The sequence below is a fragment of the Eretmochelys imbricata genome, chromosome 23 (assembly GCF_965152235.1).
Source record: "Eretmochelys imbricata isolate rEreImb1 chromosome 23, rEreImb1.hap1, whole genome shotgun sequence".
NCBI lineage: Eukaryota > Metazoa > Chordata > Testudines > Cheloniidae > Eretmochelys > Eretmochelys imbricata.
In genome coordinates, this window is record NC_135594.1 from 5,199,268 (window position 1) to 5,220,113 (window position 20,846).

Genomic DNA, 20,846 nt, shown 5'->3' on the forward strand with positions numbered 1-20,846 from the left:
AAGCCCTCCAGGGTAATCCAGCCCACCCCCATCCCCAGCCTGGGAATGTCGCTTGACCTAAACCCCAGCCTGATCTACACCCTGACCTGCCTTAGCCTGGGGATTCCCCTTGACCCCCTGACCCACCCTGGATCCATGCACCCCCAGCCTGGCGGGCCCCCTCACCTCACACCCCCCACTCCTACTTACCTTGGGAGGGGCATGTCATCCCTCCGTCCCTCCCAGCTTTGGGACCCCTCTGATCTCCTTTCCCACTGGTCCAGTTCTCCTCCCAGGGTTGCCAATTTTGGTTAGACCTATTCTTGGAGGTTTAATCACATGACATCATCTTTAATTAAAAATTCATCTTTAATTCCTGGAGAGTCCAGGACAATCCTGGAGGGGTGGCAACCTTGTCTCTTCCCCCTTTGCCGTACTACCAGATCCTCCTCCCCAAACCCTTCCCTGCCCGGACCTCTGATGCAAACCTCAGGCCAGAAGCTGGTAGGTTCAAGCCCCCAGGTTTAATTTTTAGCAGAGGTGCAAGATGCCCCCCTGCCCCCCACCAGTCTGCAAGGCCAGGGGGATGCCATGACGGGGCAGGGGGCACTGGCTGCTGGGGGTCAGTGGGTTACATTGCGGCTGGGGAGCAGGTACTAAAATTAATTGGGGAGGGAATTGGGTGGGGGAGCTGCAGTCTGCCCTGGCTTCCCTTCACCATTGTGCGTGAGTGCTCGCTTCCTGGTGCATGACGCCTCCCAAGTGAGCTGCGTGCGAGACCCTCGCTTGGCACTGGGGAAACCCTGGTGCCGGGACGCTAGTGGTAAAATCCTGATGCCGAGCGGCCTCGGAGACACTAACGGTGAAAGTGGGGCACTAGTGCAACCATGGGCCCTGGGGGTGACGGCCCCCTGCATGGGGGGGGGCGGTGAGCTGCGTTTGGGGCGCTGGTGAGGCGGTTGTGATGCTGATGCGATCGTGTCTGAATGGATGAGCTCTTCGGGTCCGTTAATGGTGACGCTGTGGGCACTAGTGAGCGTGTGCCAACACCCTGGCGGCTGGCACCGGGCCGGTTCATTGCCTTGCAGATTTTGTGGACTGCTGAGATCTGGGCCCAACCAGGCTAACGGCAGCTTCTGGGTTAGGATGGGCCTGTGTCTTTCCTTGCACCCGTGGATCGTGCCCCAGGGCTTCGGCGTGCCGGATTAAGGGTGCAGAGATCTCGGTGGTGGCACTCCCATCCTCTCCCTTTGGGAGTCTATGCCTGGGGGCACGGACTCTGGCTACCTCCTGCCCCCCCGCACACATGCTCCCACCGCAGCAGCTCATCAGATACTCTAGGAGCCCCTGATGAGCGTGGTGGGGGCAGGACAGCATTGTGGTCCCAGGGGCATGAGATACAGGGGCCTTTTCCCTCCAGCTCCTCAGTTCCAGTCCAGCCCAGCTGGGTAACGTGGCCCCCTCTCCCCATCTGCAATCAATTTGTTGGGTCTCTGCTCACAGTGGGAGACACCATGAGCCTGGGCGGTGCTCACCCCCTCCCCCACCCCCCGTGACGGGGTCCCTCCCGGGCAGGGCTGAGACTGGCTCAGGGTAGCATTTGGGGTGCAGGGGTGAGTTCCCCCGGCCCGGGCTTGTGCCCACTCTGGGGCTAGACCGGGAAGGATCCCTCTCCAAGGGTCTCCATCCGGCCCCATCACAGCAGCAGTTAAAATCCCCCTCCCCGGTTATGTGGGTTTCATCTCTCTGCCAGGGCCGGTTACTAAGGAGATCCAGCCTGTTCCCGAGCGCTACCCTGAAATAGACACCCGTGCCCGCTACACAGATAATTAACTTGCCACCAGGAGCCCAGCTTGTGTTAGTCCCCTGCCGCAGACCCCTGCCCCCCGGCTGGGCCAGCACTTCCATGGCGCGACGTTCACTGTGTCGCATGCTGTTTAAATGAACGTATTTATTATTCTGATTTTGTATCGTAACTCCTCTGGAGTCCGCGCTGTACATAGGTACCTCCCTGGAGTCTGTGGCAAACCCCCCTGCCAGTCTTGTATTTCTATATATAATTTCCCCCTCCTGTCACCCCATTTTTGTAAATAAAAATCTGTTATTTGTGGAAGTGCCGCTTTACTGGTGGGGTGGGGCGGGGCAGGGATTGAAGCACCCACAAAGTTAAGGGGGCGGGTTGCTGAGCCATATTTGTTAGTATGGTAACACACAGAAAACCCCAATTGAGATCGGAGCCCCGTCGGGCCGGGCGCTGCCCAGACACGCAGTGACCGAGATCAGGACCCCGTCGGGCTGGGCGCTGCCCAGACACGCAGTGACCGAGATCAGGGCCCCCGTCGGGCTGGGCGCTGCCCAGACACGCAGTGACCGAGATCAGGGCCCCCGTCGGGCCGGGCGCTGCCCAGACATGCAGTGACCGAGATCGGGGCCCCTCATTGCATACAGTGTATGTCCGTGAGTATGCAAACAAGTAGCTAGATACCCTGGTGTGGCTGGGGAAAGCAGGCCACAAACCTCAGGCTTGGGCGGCTTTAGCATCCCCACACCAATGCCCCTGGCATTTCATCCACCTCCCCATGCCTGGCGTGGGTCAATCCCTCCATGGCAGCATGCTGGCATCATCCCACCCCTGACACCAATAGAGAATTTGGAGGGAGATTCCAGGCTGCAGCCATGTCCATGGGCTGCTTTGAGCTCCAGGCAGTCCCTGTTAAAAACGCTTCGCCCAGAGCCCCTTATGAAAACCAGATGTGTGAAGCAGCCAGGAAAACGTTCCTGCCTTCCAAATTCTTTCCCTCAGCCCCACGAACGCCGGCGCTTGGCCCCCTCCCCTCCCCCCGGCCCTTGCTCAGCTGAATTATTACGAGCTGTGGATAACATGCACATTCTCCTCCTCGAGCCCTGCTTGGAAGCCAAAGTGTGGAGCCAGTTCTGCTCCCTGCCCCCCTCCACCTCGCCTATGCCTAGGCTGCTGTCTCCCCGCTCCAAAATCTGAGCTTCCGCGCTCTCTGCACCCTCACTGCGGTGTTGTGCTTTTTCTCCTGCTCCTGCACCCCGACACCTGTGCTGTTGTGCTCTCTGCACCTCCAAATCTGGCCTGCTAAGTCCCATGCCCCCTTGCCCCCCCAAACCTGAGTGGCAGTGCTCTGCACCCCTCGCCCCCATATCCCAAGCCTAAGTTGCTGCGCTCTGTACCCCCAAACCTGAGCCACTGAGCCCCTCTGCCCCTGCACCCCCAAACCTGAGCTACCAAGTGTCTTCCCTTTCCCACCCTGCCTTGTGCATGATACAAATGAGGGGTTCACCTCCCCGTGCCTCTCTCTCTGGGTGGGAATGGGACACCCCCACTCGCTGGGGCAGAAGGTTTTACCTCCCCGCATTCACACCGGTGCTGCAGGCCAGGTTCTGCTTGCCCCCTCCCTGCGTGCTCCATCTTCTTGCATGGGGGAGGGGAGAAAAGCAGGGAGCATCTGGCTGCCTCCCATTAGGGGAGCCTGGGGTAGAAACGGGGGGGATTGGTCCAGGGAATGAGGGGGGGATGGGACCACACCCTTTAATTTGTACCATCTGCAAATCACACTAAAACCCAAGCAGAGGGGGAGTGGGTGGGGTGAGGAGGGCTGTTATGGAGGGGAGGGTTGGAGGTTGTGGGGTGGGGAATGGGCTATTGTGGGGCAGGATGTGAATATGTTGGGCTCCCCCAAGAGCCGGGGGGGGTGTTTGCAGTGGTTGGCTCTGGCGGGAGTGGGGGGCTGGGCTGTGGGAGGGGGCTGGTGTGTAGGAGGGGGATGTTGGAGGGGGCTCGGCTTTGCTGGGTGGGGGGGGGCAGAGCTGGGATCTGGCAGGGCAGGGAGCCTGGGCTGTGGGGAAGGGTGGGTTGGGCTCTGGTGAGGGGCTGGGCTCTGCTGGGCAGTGGGGGAGTTGTGGGGGGTGCGCTGGGACCTGGGGAGGGGCAGGCTGTGGCGGAGGGGGGACGTGGGGAGGGGGCTGGCGGCTCTGGCTGACTGAAGTCTAATGCCTGCCAGATGTGAGACAGTGGCCCCCTTTCATGGCCTGCCCCGAGCCAAACCCACCAGCCGCTGGGACTGTGCGCATTTCAGGCTGGGGCGGGGGGAGGTGAGACAGGCCTGTGGGACCCACGATCGCCTCCCCCAACTCCCAGCGGGTATGGGGCCACTTCGCCAGCCCCGGGACGGGGGGGGGGGGAAGTACCAGATCTGGGTGTGCGGGCAGGTGGTGCCCCATTCCTTGGTGCCAGGTGCCTTGATCCCAAGACCGGAAGGGTCCATTGCGACCGGCTCATCTGAACCCCCTGCGGGGCAAAAGAACTGCATGAAATAATCCCCAGAGCAGATCCTTTTCGGGGCGGGGAGGAGGGGACCCACCCCTCCTGCAGCCACACCAGACCTTTGTCCCGGCAGAGGCCCAGATCTGGGTGTGCGGGTCCCTGGGGGCCTGTTGTGCCATTCCAGGGTTCTCCCAGCAGCAGGGGTGGGAGTCCCGGCGGGGGGGAGGGGGGACGACATCAGGGCAGTGGGGCTGGATAGTACAACTTGGAGCTGGCAAAGCGCCAGTTGCCTCCCAAGGGGCATTGGCACTAGGCGAGGCTGCAGTGCTGCGAGCTTCCTCCGGGCAGTGCCGGTTGGGGAACATGGTGCTGCGAGATTCCTTACAGCAGGAGCCAGGCCCAACTGGAGAGCTGCTAAACTGCAGGGAACATGAAGCCTGAGTCAGGCAGCACCTTCCCACGGAGCCGCTAAAAATACCTCGCAGGCTGTGGCAGGGACGGAGCGTTGCCAGACTCCCGCATTTCTCCTGCCCCCTCCCCCTCCTCCCGCTCCCCCGAGCCCCGGATCACTGCAGGACCGGGGCTGAGCTCTGCTCCCCCGGGAAAGGGGTTACTCTGGCCCAGGAAGGGGCCCTGGCATGTCCACCCACACCTGCTTCGCTCCTACCCCTCCTGGCACATGGAGCTGATGGCAGGCAGCTGGCCTGAGTCCCAACTCCCTACGCTTGGGAGAAGGGAAGGGTTAACTCTCTTTGTGTTCCTCACATTCAGGGCTCTTCCCAGTTCCCGGTCAGGGGTGCACCCTCTATGCCTTGGGGATGGGGGGGTGGCAGAGAATAGCCACAGCGCAATGTGCTCCGGCCACACCCCCGATCTGCTCCCTACGCCAGGGGTTGGGAGTCAGCTCTACACTGAGCAGAGAGGCCCCCTGTGTGTGGGGCGGGGGAGAGTCTGAAGGGGCTGTTTCCAGGGCAGAGGGGCCTGAGAATGGAGCTCAACCCCCCCCCCCACACACACACACGCCCCTCACAAGGTGTCCACCCATCCCTCTGCCTGGATCACCCACTGCTGAGAACTGGCTTCTACTCTGATCGCTGCCGTGCTGTGAGCTTCTCCAGGGCAGTGCCGGCTGAAGCCGGCTGTGCTCCTGCCTTCAGGCACCATAGGGTTAACAAACTACCTTACCCACAGTGGGATGCCTCCCCCTCAGACGGGCACATCCCCCAGGCAATGAGCCAAGCTGGGCCCCCTGCCAATCGTTCTATCCTGGCCCCTTATAGGTGCCCATTGGGCTGAGTCTGAGCAGCTCCGGTCCTGCTAATGGAGGGTTAACAAGCCGGGATGGTGGCAGGAGGCAGCTGGCTCACTGGGCACTTGGTGCCCTATGGGGGGCGATGAACGGCCTCGTTCCCCTGGCACCCTGGGGTGGGGGTAATTGATCGGTTTGGTGTCACGGGGCTAACTTTTCTGGAACGGAACAACTGGCCAATATTACAATGGGGAGGAGGCAATTAATTAAGGCAGCATCATGGGGCTGATTAATGAGTCTGGGGCCGCAGGGGGTAATTAGATGGCAGCCGCGCACTGTGAACAGGAGACTGGCCCGGCCTGGAGACCGTGAGCCAGGCTGGGGAGATGAGGTAAAGCAACCCAATCTAAGGGGACAAAGGGCTGGGCTGGGTTTGGGCCGAGGGGACTAGGAATTCTGGGCCAGTGGGCCAGTTCTGCAGCAGAGGGGCCCCGCACTTGGCCAGCACCCAGCTGGGGGCTCCAGCGTTGTGAGCTTCCCCACAGCAGTGCCCTGCCAGCACCCAACTGGGGACCCCAGCGCAGCGAGATTCTCCTCCGCAGTGTCTGGCCATCACAGGGGCTAGTGGGAGGTCTGAAGGTGATTCATAGATTTTTTTTTTGGGGGGGGGCCCTAGCACCATTCCCCTACATCCCACCCCCACTCCCTTCCCTGCCCCACTTGCCTTTTGCAGCAAGGACTGAGCTGACTGGAATCTAAAGGGGGTTTTCTATGGAGGCTGCTGGGCCCTCTGTGGTTCCATCAGACCCTCCAACCTGGCGACTCTAAGCTGGCCGGTCCCGTCTCTTCCCCCATGCCCCCAGGAACCGTGCACCCTGGGAAAGCCACTCCAGAGCCTGGGCAGAGGAGACGCAAATGGACAGGATTTTCCCACAATGCACCGGTGCCCGGGCACAGGGCAGGCGTGAGTAGCCAAGGTGGGAATGATGGGATGCATTGGCAAGTGCTGGGAGCTGGCTGGCTCCTCATGCCTGTGCCCTGGGGGCATCCCGTGAGTTCCAGTTTGGTTCAGACTCACCCATAGGTGGGGGGAGAGGGGAAGGCTAGGGTAGGACACTGGGGTGGGCTGCCTGCCCTGAACTGGATGCTAATCTGGAGGCAGGGGGGAGGGTCTCTCTAGATCCCACCTGGCTGAATCCACTCTGGCTCCCCCCTGCAGTGACTAGGACCAGGCTGACAGATGAGAAATCAGCATTGCTGAGAAAGTCTGGGGGACTGGGTGGGGGGTTGGGTGGGGAAACTCCTTGTTTAAACAGCTGCTGAGGCCCACTCCAGAGGTGGCTGCATCTCAGTGCTGGGTAAAAACTCCCTGTATAAAGAGAGCCCATGCATCCCACCCCAGAGGCAGCTGCATTTCAGTGGTGGGCAGAGAATTCTTGTATGAACAGCTGTCACGCTCACTCCAGAGGCAGCTGCATCTCAGTGCCAAGAAAAGGATCCCTGTATAAACAGCTGCCACACCCCTCCCCAGAGGTGACTGCATCTCAGTGCTGGGTGAACAATCCCTGTAGAAAGAGTCCCTGTACCCCATGCCAGAGGAAACTGCATTTAAGCACTGGGTGAAGGTTCCTTGTATAAACAGCTGCTGCACCCCCACCCCAGAGGCAGCTGCATTTCAGTGCTGGATGGAGGATCCGTGTATAAACAGCTGCTGCACCTCACCCCAGAGGTGGCTGCATCTCAGGTCTGGGTGAATATTTCCCTAAAAGGACATGAGCGACAGGCACTGTCGAAACGTGCGAGATAATTTGCAGGAGCCCTTTCTCTGTCTCGTTTCCCTCTGGAATGTGCCCGAGTCCTCCTCCTCCACTATCGCCCAGATCTTAATGAACCGATTCCACACCCCGGCTTTCCCACCCCTCGCTTCTTCCGGTATCAGAACGGGCTGGTGCCGTCGCCATGGCGACCATATTGCAAGCACCTGCCTCTGGAGAAGTGGGCGAAGGGACGAGAGGATTATGTTAACCCTTCCGCCGGCTCCTTCCCCGCCAGCCCGCCGTGCGAAGGACTCCCAGGGCTGGCCGAGGACTCGAGGGGAAAAGCAAAGCTGCCTCCCTGCAGGGCCCATCTACACTAAGCCGGTAGATGTTGCAACGTCTGCGGGGTGGCAAGATTGGGTCCATGCCACAGGGATGGGGCCTTTAGTTCAGTCTTGGCCAAGCCATGCATACAGGGATAGGAAGCCGCATGGGCTGCAGCTGGTCCCGTCCCACAACGCACTGCTCTGCACCTGACAATTACCCACCGCTCTCCGCTCCCAGCTCCGGGGGTTGGCACCACTCACGCCAGGAGAGCGTGGATTGGCGCCACCCTCTAGCGACCGCTCCATGGCTTCCCGAGGCGGCTCAGCCAGCCGGTCCTGTCTCTCCAGGGACAGAGCCGCAGCTCTGATGGCCCCGGGTTCAAACGCCGGAGGGGGGGCAGGGCATCCTCGGCTGGGCAGTCCCAGGGTGCAGGGCACCGGCAGTGTGGAGGGGCTGAAGTGACTTTACCAAGGAACCGGTGCCTGGAATCCCCTTCCTTAGGGTTGATCTGCACTGGAATCCACATCCCCGAGAGATGTAGCCAGCCTAACCCCCGGTGTAGACAGCACAAGGCCTATGTGCCACTGTACGTGTCAAGGCCCATCACTGCCGGTGTGGATTCTCCTTCGGCTTCAAGTGATCTGGGCTGGTGGAGGAGGAGGATTTGGATTTTACCACAGCTGCTGCTAGGAAGTGTTAGGAGAAGACGGCTATTAAACAAAAACAGAGAGGAGTCGCGTCACACAGCGTAGACATGCAGCTGCTTCTGGGGTGGGGCACGGCAGCTGTTTATACAAGGACACCTCACCCAGCGCTGAATTGCAGCCACCACTGGGATACGGCACACAGGTGTACCCCTTGCCGGGTACTGAGATGCAGCCAACTCTGGGGTGGGACGCAGCAATTGTTTATACAGAAATCCTTCCCCCAGCACTGAGATGCAGCCGCCTCTGGGGTGGAACACAGCAGCTGTTTATACAGCAATGCCTCCCTCGGCACTGAAATGCAGCCACCTCTGGGGTGGGATGCGACAGCCATTTTAATGGCAAAACCGAACACTGTTTGGGACAGAAAGCGCAGGAGAATCCCGTCTCCAGGGCGGGCTATGGGGGAGAGGGAGGGCAGTGTCACCCAGGCTGAGATGCAGCCAAGACGCTCCAAAGGCCACATAAAGCCTCGTTGGCAGGAAGCGGGGGCCGAAAACAGTAAAAAGAACAAATAATTAAATACTGAGTCCCGGTCTGAGTGGCTGCAACGTGTCGGGACACCTGGGAGGCACTGCTCTCTGGGGGGTGGGGTGCACTCGGAGCTTCCGGCTGGTAATTTGGGGAGGAGAGGGGGGTTGCAGGGGAGGATTCAGCAGGAAAGGAGCTAGATGGAGGCAATCCACTCCCCCGTCCCATCCCAGGAGGACGTGGATGTGGGGCAGGGGTGTGTGTGTGTGTGTGGACATGGGAGCTGGTCCCATGGAGCTCATTTGCCCTCATTCTAGACGTCTGTCTCTGTTGCCCCCTCCCCAGCAACCCCCTCCCTGCCGTTCAGCTCCTTTAACGGCCTTGTCTCCCCCACCTCGAGTGTGGGGCCAGCTGATTCCAGTACTCATGCTCCTGTGCTCTTTTCCCCTCCCCCACCCACTCTACCTCTTCCCCCTCCTCCCTTTCCCCTTGCCCCCTCCTTTTCTCTCTCCCCCCCACCTCTCCCCGTCCCCTCTCTTTCTATCCCTCCATCATCCCCCCCGCCCCTCTGGAATCCGTGAGGCCCTGCTGGGATTTGCTGGGCCTAATTTTAGCCCCTTGAGGCCCTTATGGCTGCCATGGAGGCTGCAGCGGGGCTGGTGCTCAGAGCCGAGAGCGCCCGCCTCTCCCCGTGACACCAGGGCACAGGGGCATGTGCCCCAGCCAGATCAGAGCCCTCTGCGGGGGGCGCGGCTTCCCCGCACGGCCAAGCGCGGCCCGTGCCGCGATCTCCCGCCTCCCCCGGAGATTCGCTCCTGTCCCGCCTCACCGGCATTGCGCGTGCCACGCTCACCGCCCGACACGCGCTCGGAGCCCCCGCCCTCCTGCAGCCCGTACTCCATTGCACCGCCGGCCCCGCGGCGCCGTCCTGCCCACGCGGCACGCTCTCGTGAGACACGAGGGCAGCCCCTGCAGCCCGGCCAGCTTCTGGCTCATGCTGAAGATCCCAGGGCTTCCGGGGCTGAGCAGCACCGTCCTCGAGCCCAGCAGGGCCTGTACCCATGCCTAAGGCCCTCTTGCCCTGCGTGGACCCCATGCCCTCTCCAGGTGTGAGCTCCATGGGGCGGGAGGGCGGGAGGAGGAAACCTTCAGCTGGAGAGACCCTGGCACCCTCCCCCATGCCCCCCACTGTCTGCCAGCTCTGGGGTCGGTGGCATGATCCAAGCGCTGTACGGATCCCCTGTCCTTCGGTGCCCCCATGTGGATAATGCCAGTGCTGCATGTGGGGAGGGCAGCACAGAGTGCAAAGGACCGGACTCGGGGTCCCAGGGACGGGGAGAGACAAAGCAAAGTCATTGCACATAACAGAAAATCGGGAGCAGGAGCTGAGCAGGGCCCTGGGGGATTCTTGGTGACTGGGAATGGGGCGCAGGGGCTGGGCAGAGCCCTGGGGGATTCTGGGTAACAGGGAATGCGACTGGAAAGGTCTGGTTGCTCCCCCATTGTCTTGTCCAAGTGCAGTTGCAGGGTAGCTCCCCCCCAGTCTCGGGGTGCCCTTTTGCCTGGGGGCTGGAGCCTTCCAGGGTCCATGTCTCGAGAGGAGTCTGGGTAAGGCTTGGAGCCTTGTGGCCTGCTGAGGGTGAAGGGGATACGGGCGTGGGGATCTGTCTGTCCGTGTGCGCGCCCCATGGCTGTCTGTCTGTGCCCACGTGTCTCTGTCTATCAAGGGGTTGGGGGAGGGCATTTGCCCTTGGGTCTGTGCGTCTGTCTGGCCACGGGGGTGTGCCCACGGGCCTGCGCATCTGTTTGCTCCTTGGCATGTGTCTGTGTGTCCATCCCGCCGTGTCTGCCCGTCTGTCCAGCCACAAGCATGCTCACCTCCGTCCTTCCATGTGTGATCACAGGGCTCTGGTGCTGGCCCTGCCTCCCCCCACTCTGTCAGCTGCTGCGAGCCACCCTGCTGAGCCAGCGCCCCCCGGGGGGGCAGGGGGAGGTGACACTCAGAGATGCTTCACACCAGAGGCTGCTGTGTGGGGAGCTGACGCTGCTCACTCCATCCAGAGAGAGCGAGAGACCCGGACACTTTGGCAACAGGTAGGAGCTGGCTCAGCCCCCATCCCCTTCCACCCCGCGTCCCCTCGAAAGTGACCCACCCGTTCCTAAACTGCCTTGGGCTGGGGTTCTGACATGGGGAGTGCTGATCTCCCCCCTGGGCAGCTAGTGCCGAGCTAGAAGGCTCCCTGTTCGCTGTAGTGAACCTCGCTGTCCCCTAGGAACTCCTGGGACCCAGCTGGCCCCGGAGCATCCGACAGCCATGATCCCCGTCGGCCGGGGAGCAGCTAAAGCTCCCCCATGCCCCAGACTGCTCCGTGCAATGCCAGCGGGGACTGGTCTCCCTGCCCTCAGGGGGCAGCTGGCAGGCTGGGGTGCAATCACAGCTAAGGGGGCATCTGGTCTCTCTCCGTCCTCTGCTCCAAGGGTCTCAGAGCCTTTGCCAAGCAAAACTAACTGCTTCCTTCCCAGCATGGGGTCAGGCTTCCTAGCCCTGTTTCACAGAGGGGGGGTCAGGGGCAGAAAGGGGTTTGCCCAGGGTCCCCCAGTAAGCCAGGACTAGCACCAGGTGCTCTGGCTCCCAGGCCCCCCTGCTCTGGACCCTAGACTCCATTCTGCTCCCAGAGCTGGGGCTAGAACCCAGGAATCCTGATGCCCAGGTCCCTCACCAAATCTCTAGACCACCCCTCCCTCTGGTGACACCTACTCATTCTCTTGCACTCCTCCAGTGACAGGGGCCAGACTGGGGGGGGAAAGTATGAACCTCCATGCCCAAATCTCATTCTTAGAACCGAGCAATCTTGCCCAGATGTAACAGAGATGGGCGCTGATGTAAGAAGATTAGATAGATAGATAGATAGATAGATAGATAGATAGATAGATCGATGGGGTGTATGGGGATAGATTAGATAGATAGATGGATAGATAGATAGAGGGGGTGAATGGGGATAGATAGATAGATAGATAGATAGATAGATAGATAGAGGGGGTGAATGGGGATAGATAGATAGATAGATAGATAGATAGATAGATAGATAGATAGAGGGGGTGAATGGGGATAGATAGATAGATAGATAGATAGATAGAGGGCGTGAATGGGGATAGATAGATAGATAGATAGATAGATAGATAGAGGGGGTGAATGGGGATAGATAGATAGATAGATAGATAGATAGATAGAGGGGGTGTATGGGGATAGATAGATAGATAGATAGATAGATAGATAGATGAATGGGGATAGATAGATAGATAGATAGATAGATAGATAGATAGATAGATAGATAGATAGAGGGGGTGAATGGGGATAGATAGATAGATAGATAGATTAGATTAGATAGAGGCAGTGTATGGGGATAGATTAGATAGATAGATGGATAGATAGATAAATAGATCTATCCTCAGAAGTTCTGAAAACTCTTTATCCCCAGCTCACCTTTGTTCCCAAGAGCTGCCGCTGAATAAACCAAATCACTGGTGAAGGTGAGTTATAAGCAGGTCCGGATCTATACTGCAGGCCCTAAAACGGAGTGAGATTCCCAGATGGGTTTTGCAGGCTCAGCAGCTTCCGATCCATTTGGGTCAGCACCAGAACCAGACCCACCCCGGACTCTCCTGAGGCAGGGAGGGACATGCATTCCACCTGGCTCTTGGACCTCAACTCACCACGCTGGTCCAAGGCATGCAGGAGATTTGCTTTGTAATAACCCCCCCAAGCCCTCTCTTTCCTGCCTCATCTCTGCCCCACACCACATACATGCCAGAGTCCCTACAGATGGCAGTGCAGAGCCAGCTGTGCCATGTATTGGCTTGGCTTCCCGGGCAGGAGCTCTGTGGCTGGTGACCCTGCCAGAGAGGGTATGAGTCCAGCTGGATGTGCAAATCTGGAAGGAAGGAGGTGTTTGTTCCTCCAGTGACTGATAGTGGTCAGATTCCAGGTCCCTGCATGGGGGGACAGATCTGGAATTGAAAAACAGAGCAGCCAAGGCCCAGCCCCTCTGTTATTTACCTGCTGAGAGCAGAGATCAGGGACCAGCATCTCCCGCAGCAGCAGCTGCAAAGCTAGGGAGGGCCTGGCGCTTGGGACACCTCCTCCGCGGGAGAACGTGTCTGCTTGTGTCCACCCATGCACGCTCACTGTGTGCAACCCCCCCACATGCACACGCACACTTGTGCACACACGTGCAAGTCTTTACACTCTCATGTGCACACTTTAGCACACACATCCCCTCCCCATGGCCCTGTCCACGCAGATGCATGCCCATAAGCCCTTGTCCTCACATGCCCTTGCACACATACATACGTGTGCAAGTCCTTGCACTCCCATGTGCACACTCATGCACTCCCATGCCTGCATCCGCACAGGCACAAATGTCCGTAAGAACCTGCGCTTGGGCACACCCACCCATTCAGACAAGCATGCAGGCATTCGTACACTAAAACACGCCCTGGCACGAACTTGCACGTGGATGCACGTCCACACGCCAGTGCACACCAGCAACACATATACCTTTAGCTCTGATGTTTCACGAGCAGGTGGCCTTCCTCGCTTATAAACGGCACACACCCTGCAGGCTCATGAAGCCGGGCAAATGAGAGGCCCAGCCAGCTCCCCCAGCGTTACTGGCTCGGGGTGGGGAATGGGTGCTCTTTAGAACAGCACAAAGCAAGCGGATTTGACTTGAACCATCGCCCCCAAACTCTAACCGATCCCCCCAGAAAAACTTCTCTGCATTTTATTAACTTCCCAGTCACCCCTTTTCCCAATATTTTAACAACTGCCTCTGCCTCGAGGGGTTCTGGTGGGCCCCCGTTCCTGACAGAGACTCTGTCACCCCCATATTCCTAACCCTGATCGGTGGGAGCTTCCCTGCCGGAGCCACCTTCATGGGATTTTACAGACTGGCTCACGACCTAGAGCCTCCAAGATTCGCAGTATTTCAGGCCTCCCTCCACCCCTGGCCCCCGCACAGCTCAGTTGGGTAAAGACTGCAGGCACTGTCCCTTTAAAGGCCCTGCCCCAGGCTTCTAGCCATGCAGTGCCCCCTGCTATGCCACTTAAGCGCTGGCCTTCCCTGTGCCAGCCCTGGAACAGGTGACATTTCCCTGCACCTGGCTGAGCAATTAGCCGGCTGCTTTGAGCATAGCTGATCAGGGACCGCCTGCAGGCAGGGCTGGAGTAGGGGGGGAAAGCTGCTGCAAGGCCCTAATTAGCCAGCCCCCCCGATACGCCTCCCCCTCTTCCCGGAGTGTGGATAATTTCCCTTTCTTGGATCAAGTCTGAGGCGGTGGGTTCCCCGTGGTCCCCAGCACAGCCAGCCTCCAGCCCCCTTCATCTGCAGCCCCCCCCCCTCCGGGCCCAGCAGCTCCACTGAGCTGCCTTTAAAGTTTAGTAGCTCTGTGCTGGGGGGAGGCATGGATGGAGCAGAGAGCTCAGGGTTGCGGGGGGGGCAGGGTGAGCTCATAGGCACACGCAAACATACATGCATGCAGATACGTGTACGCTGCTTCCTTCCCCAGACGGGAAGAGGAGCTCTCATGCAGCTCAAAAGCGTGAATCTTCCACCAACAGATGTCGGGCCAATAACAGATAGGACTGCCTCTACGTATATATACACCCACACACCCCCTGTACATGCATGCAAACATATACATACTATGCACACCACAGACATATCATAGAATCTCAGGGTTGGAAGGAACCTCAGGAGATCATCTGTGCAAAGCAGGACCAATGCCCCAAATTTTGCCCCAGAACCCTAAATGGCCCCCTCAGGGATTGAACTCACAACCCTGCGTTTAGCAGGCCAATGCTCAAACCACTGAGCCGTCCCTTCCCCTGCATAGGCTCCTCCCCTGCCAATGTGGCCCTGCCCTAGAGGGACGGGCCCTCGGCCCGGCATCTCCTCCTCTGCCACCCTTTCCGCTCTCGTGGGGGTGGTCTGTGACTGAGACCCCCGTCAACGCCTCACATATGAGCCACTCAGCGGGGATGACTTTGTACTTGAGCCAGCACCTGGAGGGGAAGGGCCCCATATCCCATTGCCCGCCCCCCCGAGCCAGCCAGTCCCCACTGCCCTGGGGCTGGAGCAGAGCTGGTGCCCCCTATAGACAAGGGAGCAGGGAGCGTGCGAGGGGCAGGCGTGGGTCTGGGGCTCGGGGAGTTGTGTCCCAATGGGGACAGCAGCCCGTGACGAGTTACATCAGCTCTCTCTGCCCCCCCACACCTTCCCCTTACTCTCCCGGCTCCGCTCGCCCTTCTCCGCCTGCTCCCTGCAGGGCAAGTGCCTGGCTGGGGAACCATGTCCAACAACATGGCCAAGATCGCCGAGGCCCGCAAGACGGTGGAGCAGCTCAAGCTGGAGGTGAACATTGACCGCATGAAGGTGTGACTCTCCTCCACCGCCGCCTCCTCACATGGGCGTGCAAACCCTGCCCCCGTGCCACTGTCTCCACGGCTGTGGAAGCCCCACCCCTAATGCCATCCTCGCTGCATGCTGGCTGTGGGGGGAGCTCCCGGTTACTCCATTCCCGGCCACTCCCAGCAGGGGGCGCTGTGGGGAGCAGGGCAGGAGCTGGATGCGTGGGGAGCTCCCGATTACTCCAGTCCCAGCCTCTCCCAGAAGGGGGCACTGTGGGGAGCGGGGCAGGGGTGCTGGCTGTGAGGGGAGCTCCCGGTTACTCCAGTCCTGGCCTCTCCCAGCAGCGGGCGCTGTGGGGAGCGGGGCAGGAGCTGGCTGTGAGGGGAGCTCCCCGTTACTCCAGTCCCAGCCTCTCCCAGCAGGGGGCGCTGTGGGGAGCGGGGCAGGAGCTGGCTGTGGGGGGAGCTCCCGGTTACTCCAGTCCCAGCCTCTCCCAGCAGGGGTCGCTGTGGGGAGCGGGGCAGGGGCTGGCTGTGGGGGGAGCTCCCGGTTACTCCAGTCCCAGCCTCTCCCAGAAGGGGGCACTGTGGGGAGCGGGGCAGGGGTGCTGGCTGTGAGGGGAGCTCCCGGTTACTCCAGTCCCGGCCTCTCCCAGCAGGGGTCGCTGTGGGGAGCGGGGCAGGAGCTGGCTGTGGGGGGAGCTCCTGGCTATTCCAGTCCCAGCCTCTCCCAGCAGGGGGCGCTGTGGGGAGCGGGGTAGGAGCTGGCTGTGAGGGGAGCTCCCAGTTACTCCAGTCCCAGCCTCTCCCAGCAGGGGTCGCTGTGGGGAGCGGGGCAGGAGCTGGCTGTGGGGGGAGCGCTGGCTGGGAGATCGCCCAGTGGCTCTATGGCCAGCAGAGGGGGCTCTCCCTGGGCACCGGTGGGCGTGTTTAACCCTTTCCTCCCCGTGGCAGGTGTCAAAGGCGGCGGCTGATTTGCTGGCTTATTGCGAGGCGCATGCCAAAGAGGACCCGCTGGTGACCCCGGTGCCCTCCTCGGAGAACCCCTTCCGCGAAAAGCGGCTCTTCTGCATTGTGCTTTGAGCCCTGCAGCCAGCGACTCAGCACCCCGCCCAGCTTTAGCATAGGGGAGCGGAGAGTGGGTCAGAGACTGGGGGGGAGGTGGGTGGGCACTGGGGGACAGAGCATGGGGTGTGGGCTGCACACCCTGACTGACCTGGGGCGTCTGCTTCACCTGTCCTCCTTTCTCCCCCCCCGCAACCAGTGAACATTATCTCTGTGGATTCACCCCCTTGGCTGCTGTTTCCAAGATCAATAAACACAGTGCAAAGTTACTCTCCCTCTGCCCCTGCCTGGTCATTGCGTCCCCCAGCCCCTGTCCCCCCACATCCCCAGGTCCTGTCCCCCCGTACTGCTCCCACCGGGTCACTGAGGCCCCAGGTCCTGTCCCTCCCACTGCCCCGCCTGGTCCCTGGGCCCCCAGGTCCCGTCCCCCCCCAACAGCCACCACCTGGTCACTCAGCCCACAGGCCCTGTCCCCCTCCCCAAACAGGACCCCTGGTTCTAGCTTTCCTCGCCCTGCTGCTCCTGTCTGGTCACTGAGCCCATCCCCTCCGCTGCCCCAGATTCCATCTCCTCCCCACTACCCCCACCCAGATACTGAGACCCCAGACCCTGTCCCCACCGAGTCCCCAGGTTTCATCTCCCCCCTGCTGTTCCCCACCCAGTCACGAAGCCCCCAGGGCCCGTCTCCCGGGGGGGATAGGGGATGCCCAGGGGTGGCTGACAGACATTCAGGGACTTGGCCCCCTCCGGTGTAGAAGGCTCTGTGGCACCGTGGCCCGCAATGTGTGCCCATCGCCCAGGCCCCCACGGAGCTGCTCTGTCCCCGCTGGGCAAGCGGGTGCTGTGGCTGTGAGGCCTAGGGGTGCCATGTGTCTATGAACAGGGGAGGAGGAGGAGGGAGGGGAGCTGGCTGCTTGTGGGGGAAGGGATAGGATCTCCCTGCACTCTAAATGCACTCGTACCTCCAGATACCGGCACACAGTGGTGTTGGAACACTTTTAATAGTGGGGGTGCTGAAAGCCAGCGCCCTTACCTCTCTCCGTGGCCCCCTCCCTGCTGGGCCCAGGAGCAGGGCCATGGCTCTGAGGGGGGAGGGGAACTGGGACAGGGGTAAGGGGGCCAAGGCTGGGGCCACACCCACCTGTAGTGAAGATACACCTGAAATGGGGGGCTAAGGAGGGACCCAAAGAGGTCGGGATGCACGATCACCTGCCTGCTGAGGTGCTAATGGGTAATGACTTGGAGGACTGGCCGGATGGCACTCAGAGCGCCTTGGGCCTTACCCGGAGCCAGAGCCAGCGGGGGACGTGGGACCTCCTGAAGGGGGGAACTGAAGCACCGAGGGTAGGGCTTGACAGGGCTGGGACGGAGCCTCCGTCCCAAGGTGGGGAAACTGAGGCACTGCCATCCAGGGCTGTATCATCAAACCCAGCAGCTGAATTCCAGACAGAGCTGCAGGAGGATCCCTCCTTGGAGAATCTGAGGGCCCTTGCTGGCCACAGCAGTGCAGGATCCCAGGGGGAGGACCGCCAGGAGAGATTCCTGTGGGAGAAGGGATTCCTGTACTGGGAATCGGCTGATTCGGGGCAAACCGAACCTTGGAAGGCCAGGAGAAAGTTGGTGGTTCCCCAGAGGTACCGCCACAGACTGTTGTATTTGGCCCATGATATCTCCTTTTCAGGGCATCAGGGCATCTGGCACCAGGCAGAGGCTGCTGCAGATCTTTTCCTGGCCCGGGGTCTTTGACGCCGTCCAGCAGCATTGCAGGTCCTGTGACTCCTGCCAGAAGCAGGGGTTGGAGGGGGGGGGGGGAAAGGCCTGGGATAAGTGTAAAGCACCCCTGAGACCTTTGCCCATCATAGAGGAGCCTTTCCAGAAGGTGGCTGTGGACATAGTGGGGCCCCTCAGCAGGGCAACCCAGTCGGGGAAGAAATATATCCTGGTGGTGATGGATTTTGCTACATGCTACCCTGAGGCGGTGGCCTTGTCCTTGGTCGAGGCAGACACCCTGGCAGACGCGGCGCTGACCATTTTCAGCAGAGTGGGGTCCCCAAGGAGGTCCTTACAGAGCAGGGGGTCCATCTACATGTTGGCCCTGCTCCAGTGCTTGTGGGAGACGTGTGGGGTCCGGCACACCTGGGCCTCAGTGTATCACCCTCGGTCCAACGGGCTGGTGGAGAGGTTCAATGGGACCCTAAAGATGATGCTGAAAACATTTATGGACCAGTAACCGCAGGACTGGGACAAGTATTTACCCACCTGCTGTTCGCATACAGGGACGTGCCCCAGGAGTCCACAGGGTTTTCCCCATTCGAGTTGCTGTGTGGGAGGAGAGCGAGGGGACTCCTGGAGTTGATGAGGGACGAGTGGGAGGAGAAGGTCTCTCCCAATGGAGAGTCAGTGGTGGAGTATGTCCTGACCTTCCGGGAAAAGCTCGCAGAACTCATGGGCTTGGCCAGGGGAAACCTGGTCAGGGCACAGAGGAAGCAGAAGGTCTGGTACAACCGCTCAGCACGTGTGCTACTGGGGACCAAGTGATGCGTCCCATCCCCGTGAGGAGGAACAAGCTGCAAGCTGCCTGGGACGGTCAAGGTCATCAGACAGGTAGACGAGGTGAACTATGTCGTGGAACTGCCCAACTAGGCACACAGCCAGTGGTGCGCCATGTCCACTGGGACAGGGAGAACTTGGTGCTGGCTGTGTGTGGGCAGTGGGAGGAGAAGGGAGAGGATCCCTGGTGGGACTCCGCCCTGAGGCTGGGGCTGACCCCTCGCTGGAATCAATTCCCCTCTCAGACCAGCTAACCCCTGCCCAGCAGGCTGAGATCAGAGAGGTGCTGCATTCATACTGGCAGCTGTTCTCCAACCGGCCTGGGCTCACTAATCTGGCTGTTCACCGGGTGGAGACGGAAGCCAACCCTCCCATCAGCTGTTCCCCATTCAGGGTCACTGGGAAAACAGCCCATAACTTGACAGGGGAGGTTTGAGACATGCTGGCTTTAGGGGTGATCCAGCCATCCTCCAGCCCCTGGGCCTCTCCCGTGGTGCTGGTCCCCAAGAAGGATGGGTCGATCCGGTTCTGTGTGGACTATCGGAAGCTCAATGCTATCATTGTGTCCAATGCCTACCTCATGCCTAGGACCGATGAGATCCTAGATAAGTTGGGGGGCACCCGGTACCTCACTACCGTTTATCTCACCAAAGGCTACTGGCAGGTGCCTTTGGACCTGGAGGCCAGGGCGAAGTCTGCCTTCACCACCCCAATAGAGATCTTCGAGTTCCTGGTCCTGCCTTTTGGCCTCAAGGGGGCACCTGCCACCTTCCAGTGCCTGGTGGACCAGTTACTAAGGAGGATGGAGGACTGTGCTCTGGCGTACATTGATGATATCTGTGTCTTTAGCGAGACCTGGGAGGACCATGTGTCCCAGGTGAAGAGGGGGTTGGGTCACCTGCAGGATACAGGACTGACTATAAAAGCTGGAAAGTGCAAGGTGGGGATGGCAGAGGTGTTCTACCTGGGCCACAAGGCGGGGAACGGCCACCTGAAGCTGGAGCTGACCAAAATGGAGGCAATCAAGGACTGGCCCACTCCCCAGACTAAGAAGCAGGTCCAGGCTTTCACTGGGATGGCAGGGTACTACCGGAGGTTTGTGCCCCACTTTAGCTCCCCTCATGGAGCTTTGTAGGAAGAGAAAGCCGGACAAGGTGGTCTGGACCAAGCAGTGCCAGAGGGCTCTCTGTGCGCTGAAGGAGACACTTATCCAAAGCCTGGTGCTGGTAAACCCGGATTTTAACAAACCCTTCCTGGTGTTCACCGACGCCTCAGACATGGGGCTGGGTGCGGTGCTGATGCAAACTGATACTAAAGGGGAGAGACACCCCATTGCGTACCTGAGCAAGAAGCTGCTGCCCCGGGAGCAGCACTATGCGGCCATGGAGAAGGAACGCCTGGCCATGGTGTGGGCCCTTAAAAAGCTGCAGCCTTATCTATTTGGGCGGCACTTCCCTGTGTACGCTGAGCATTCGCCCCTGACGTGGCTGCACCAAACGGAAGGGGCTAATGCCAAGCTCCTGCGGTGGGGCCTGCTCCTCCAGGGTTGTGACATGGAGGTGGTCCCTGTGAGGGAAGTGCCAATGTTATAGCCCATGTTTTATCACGGGGCCGGGGCCCTGAACTTCCCCAGGTCACTGGCCAAGTGACCCCGCTCAGTTCAGCCGGTTCTGGCCAGCGGGAGGACAATGGGCTGCGGAGAGAGGACCCCGGGGGCTGTGACCAGTCGGTTCCAGCCAGTGGGGAACAAAGGACGGCTGAGAGGGGAGGAGGCCCAGGTGACCCTGTTTACCTGGACAGAAGACAATGAACAGAGGCGTGGCTTGCGGGAGGTGATATCGGATGCCCAGCTGGAAAGGCGGGGCCGGGGGTCAGGGGTTCGAGCCTGGAGGGAGAGAGCAGGCAGAGCCCACCTGGATGCAGGGGAGACTAGGATGTGCAGTGCTGAGCGAGGCCAGGCCTGAGGATCCCTGAGAGTTTCCTGTGCTGGGTTCAGACGCTCAATAAACCCTCCTTTGTTACGCTGGCTGAGAGTTGCTCTGGG

At 60.3% G+C, this 20,846-nt stretch overlaps 1 protein-coding gene across 1 annotated transcript; it reads left to right on the top strand.

Moving 5' to 3' along the window:
* Positions 1 to 10,786: 10,786 nt before the first annotated feature.
* GNG8 (G protein subunit gamma 8) lies at positions 10,787 to 16,318 on the top strand. The gene is made up of 4 exons (XM_077840345.1): positions 10,787 to 10,872; positions 12,258 to 12,309; positions 15,106 to 15,212; positions 16,142 to 16,318. Exons 3-4 carry the CDS (start codon positions 15,129 to 15,131, stop codon positions 16,268 to 16,270), a joined length of 213 nt encoding a protein of 70 aa, XP_077696471.1. The 5' UTR covers positions 10,787 to 10,872; positions 12,258 to 12,309; positions 15,106 to 15,128; the 3' UTR covers positions 16,271 to 16,318.
* Positions 16,319 to 20,846: the final 4,528 nt, after the last annotated feature.

Coding starts and splice junctions, on each gene's coding strand:
- GNG8 (XM_077840345.1), top strand. CDS start 15,129: ATGTCCAACAACATGGCCAAGATCGCCGAGGCCCGCAAGACGGTGGAG. Junction 15,213..16,141: donor TGAACATTGACCGCATGAAG/GTGTGACTCTCC, acceptor TCCCCGTGGCAG/GTGTCAAAGGCGGCGGCTGA.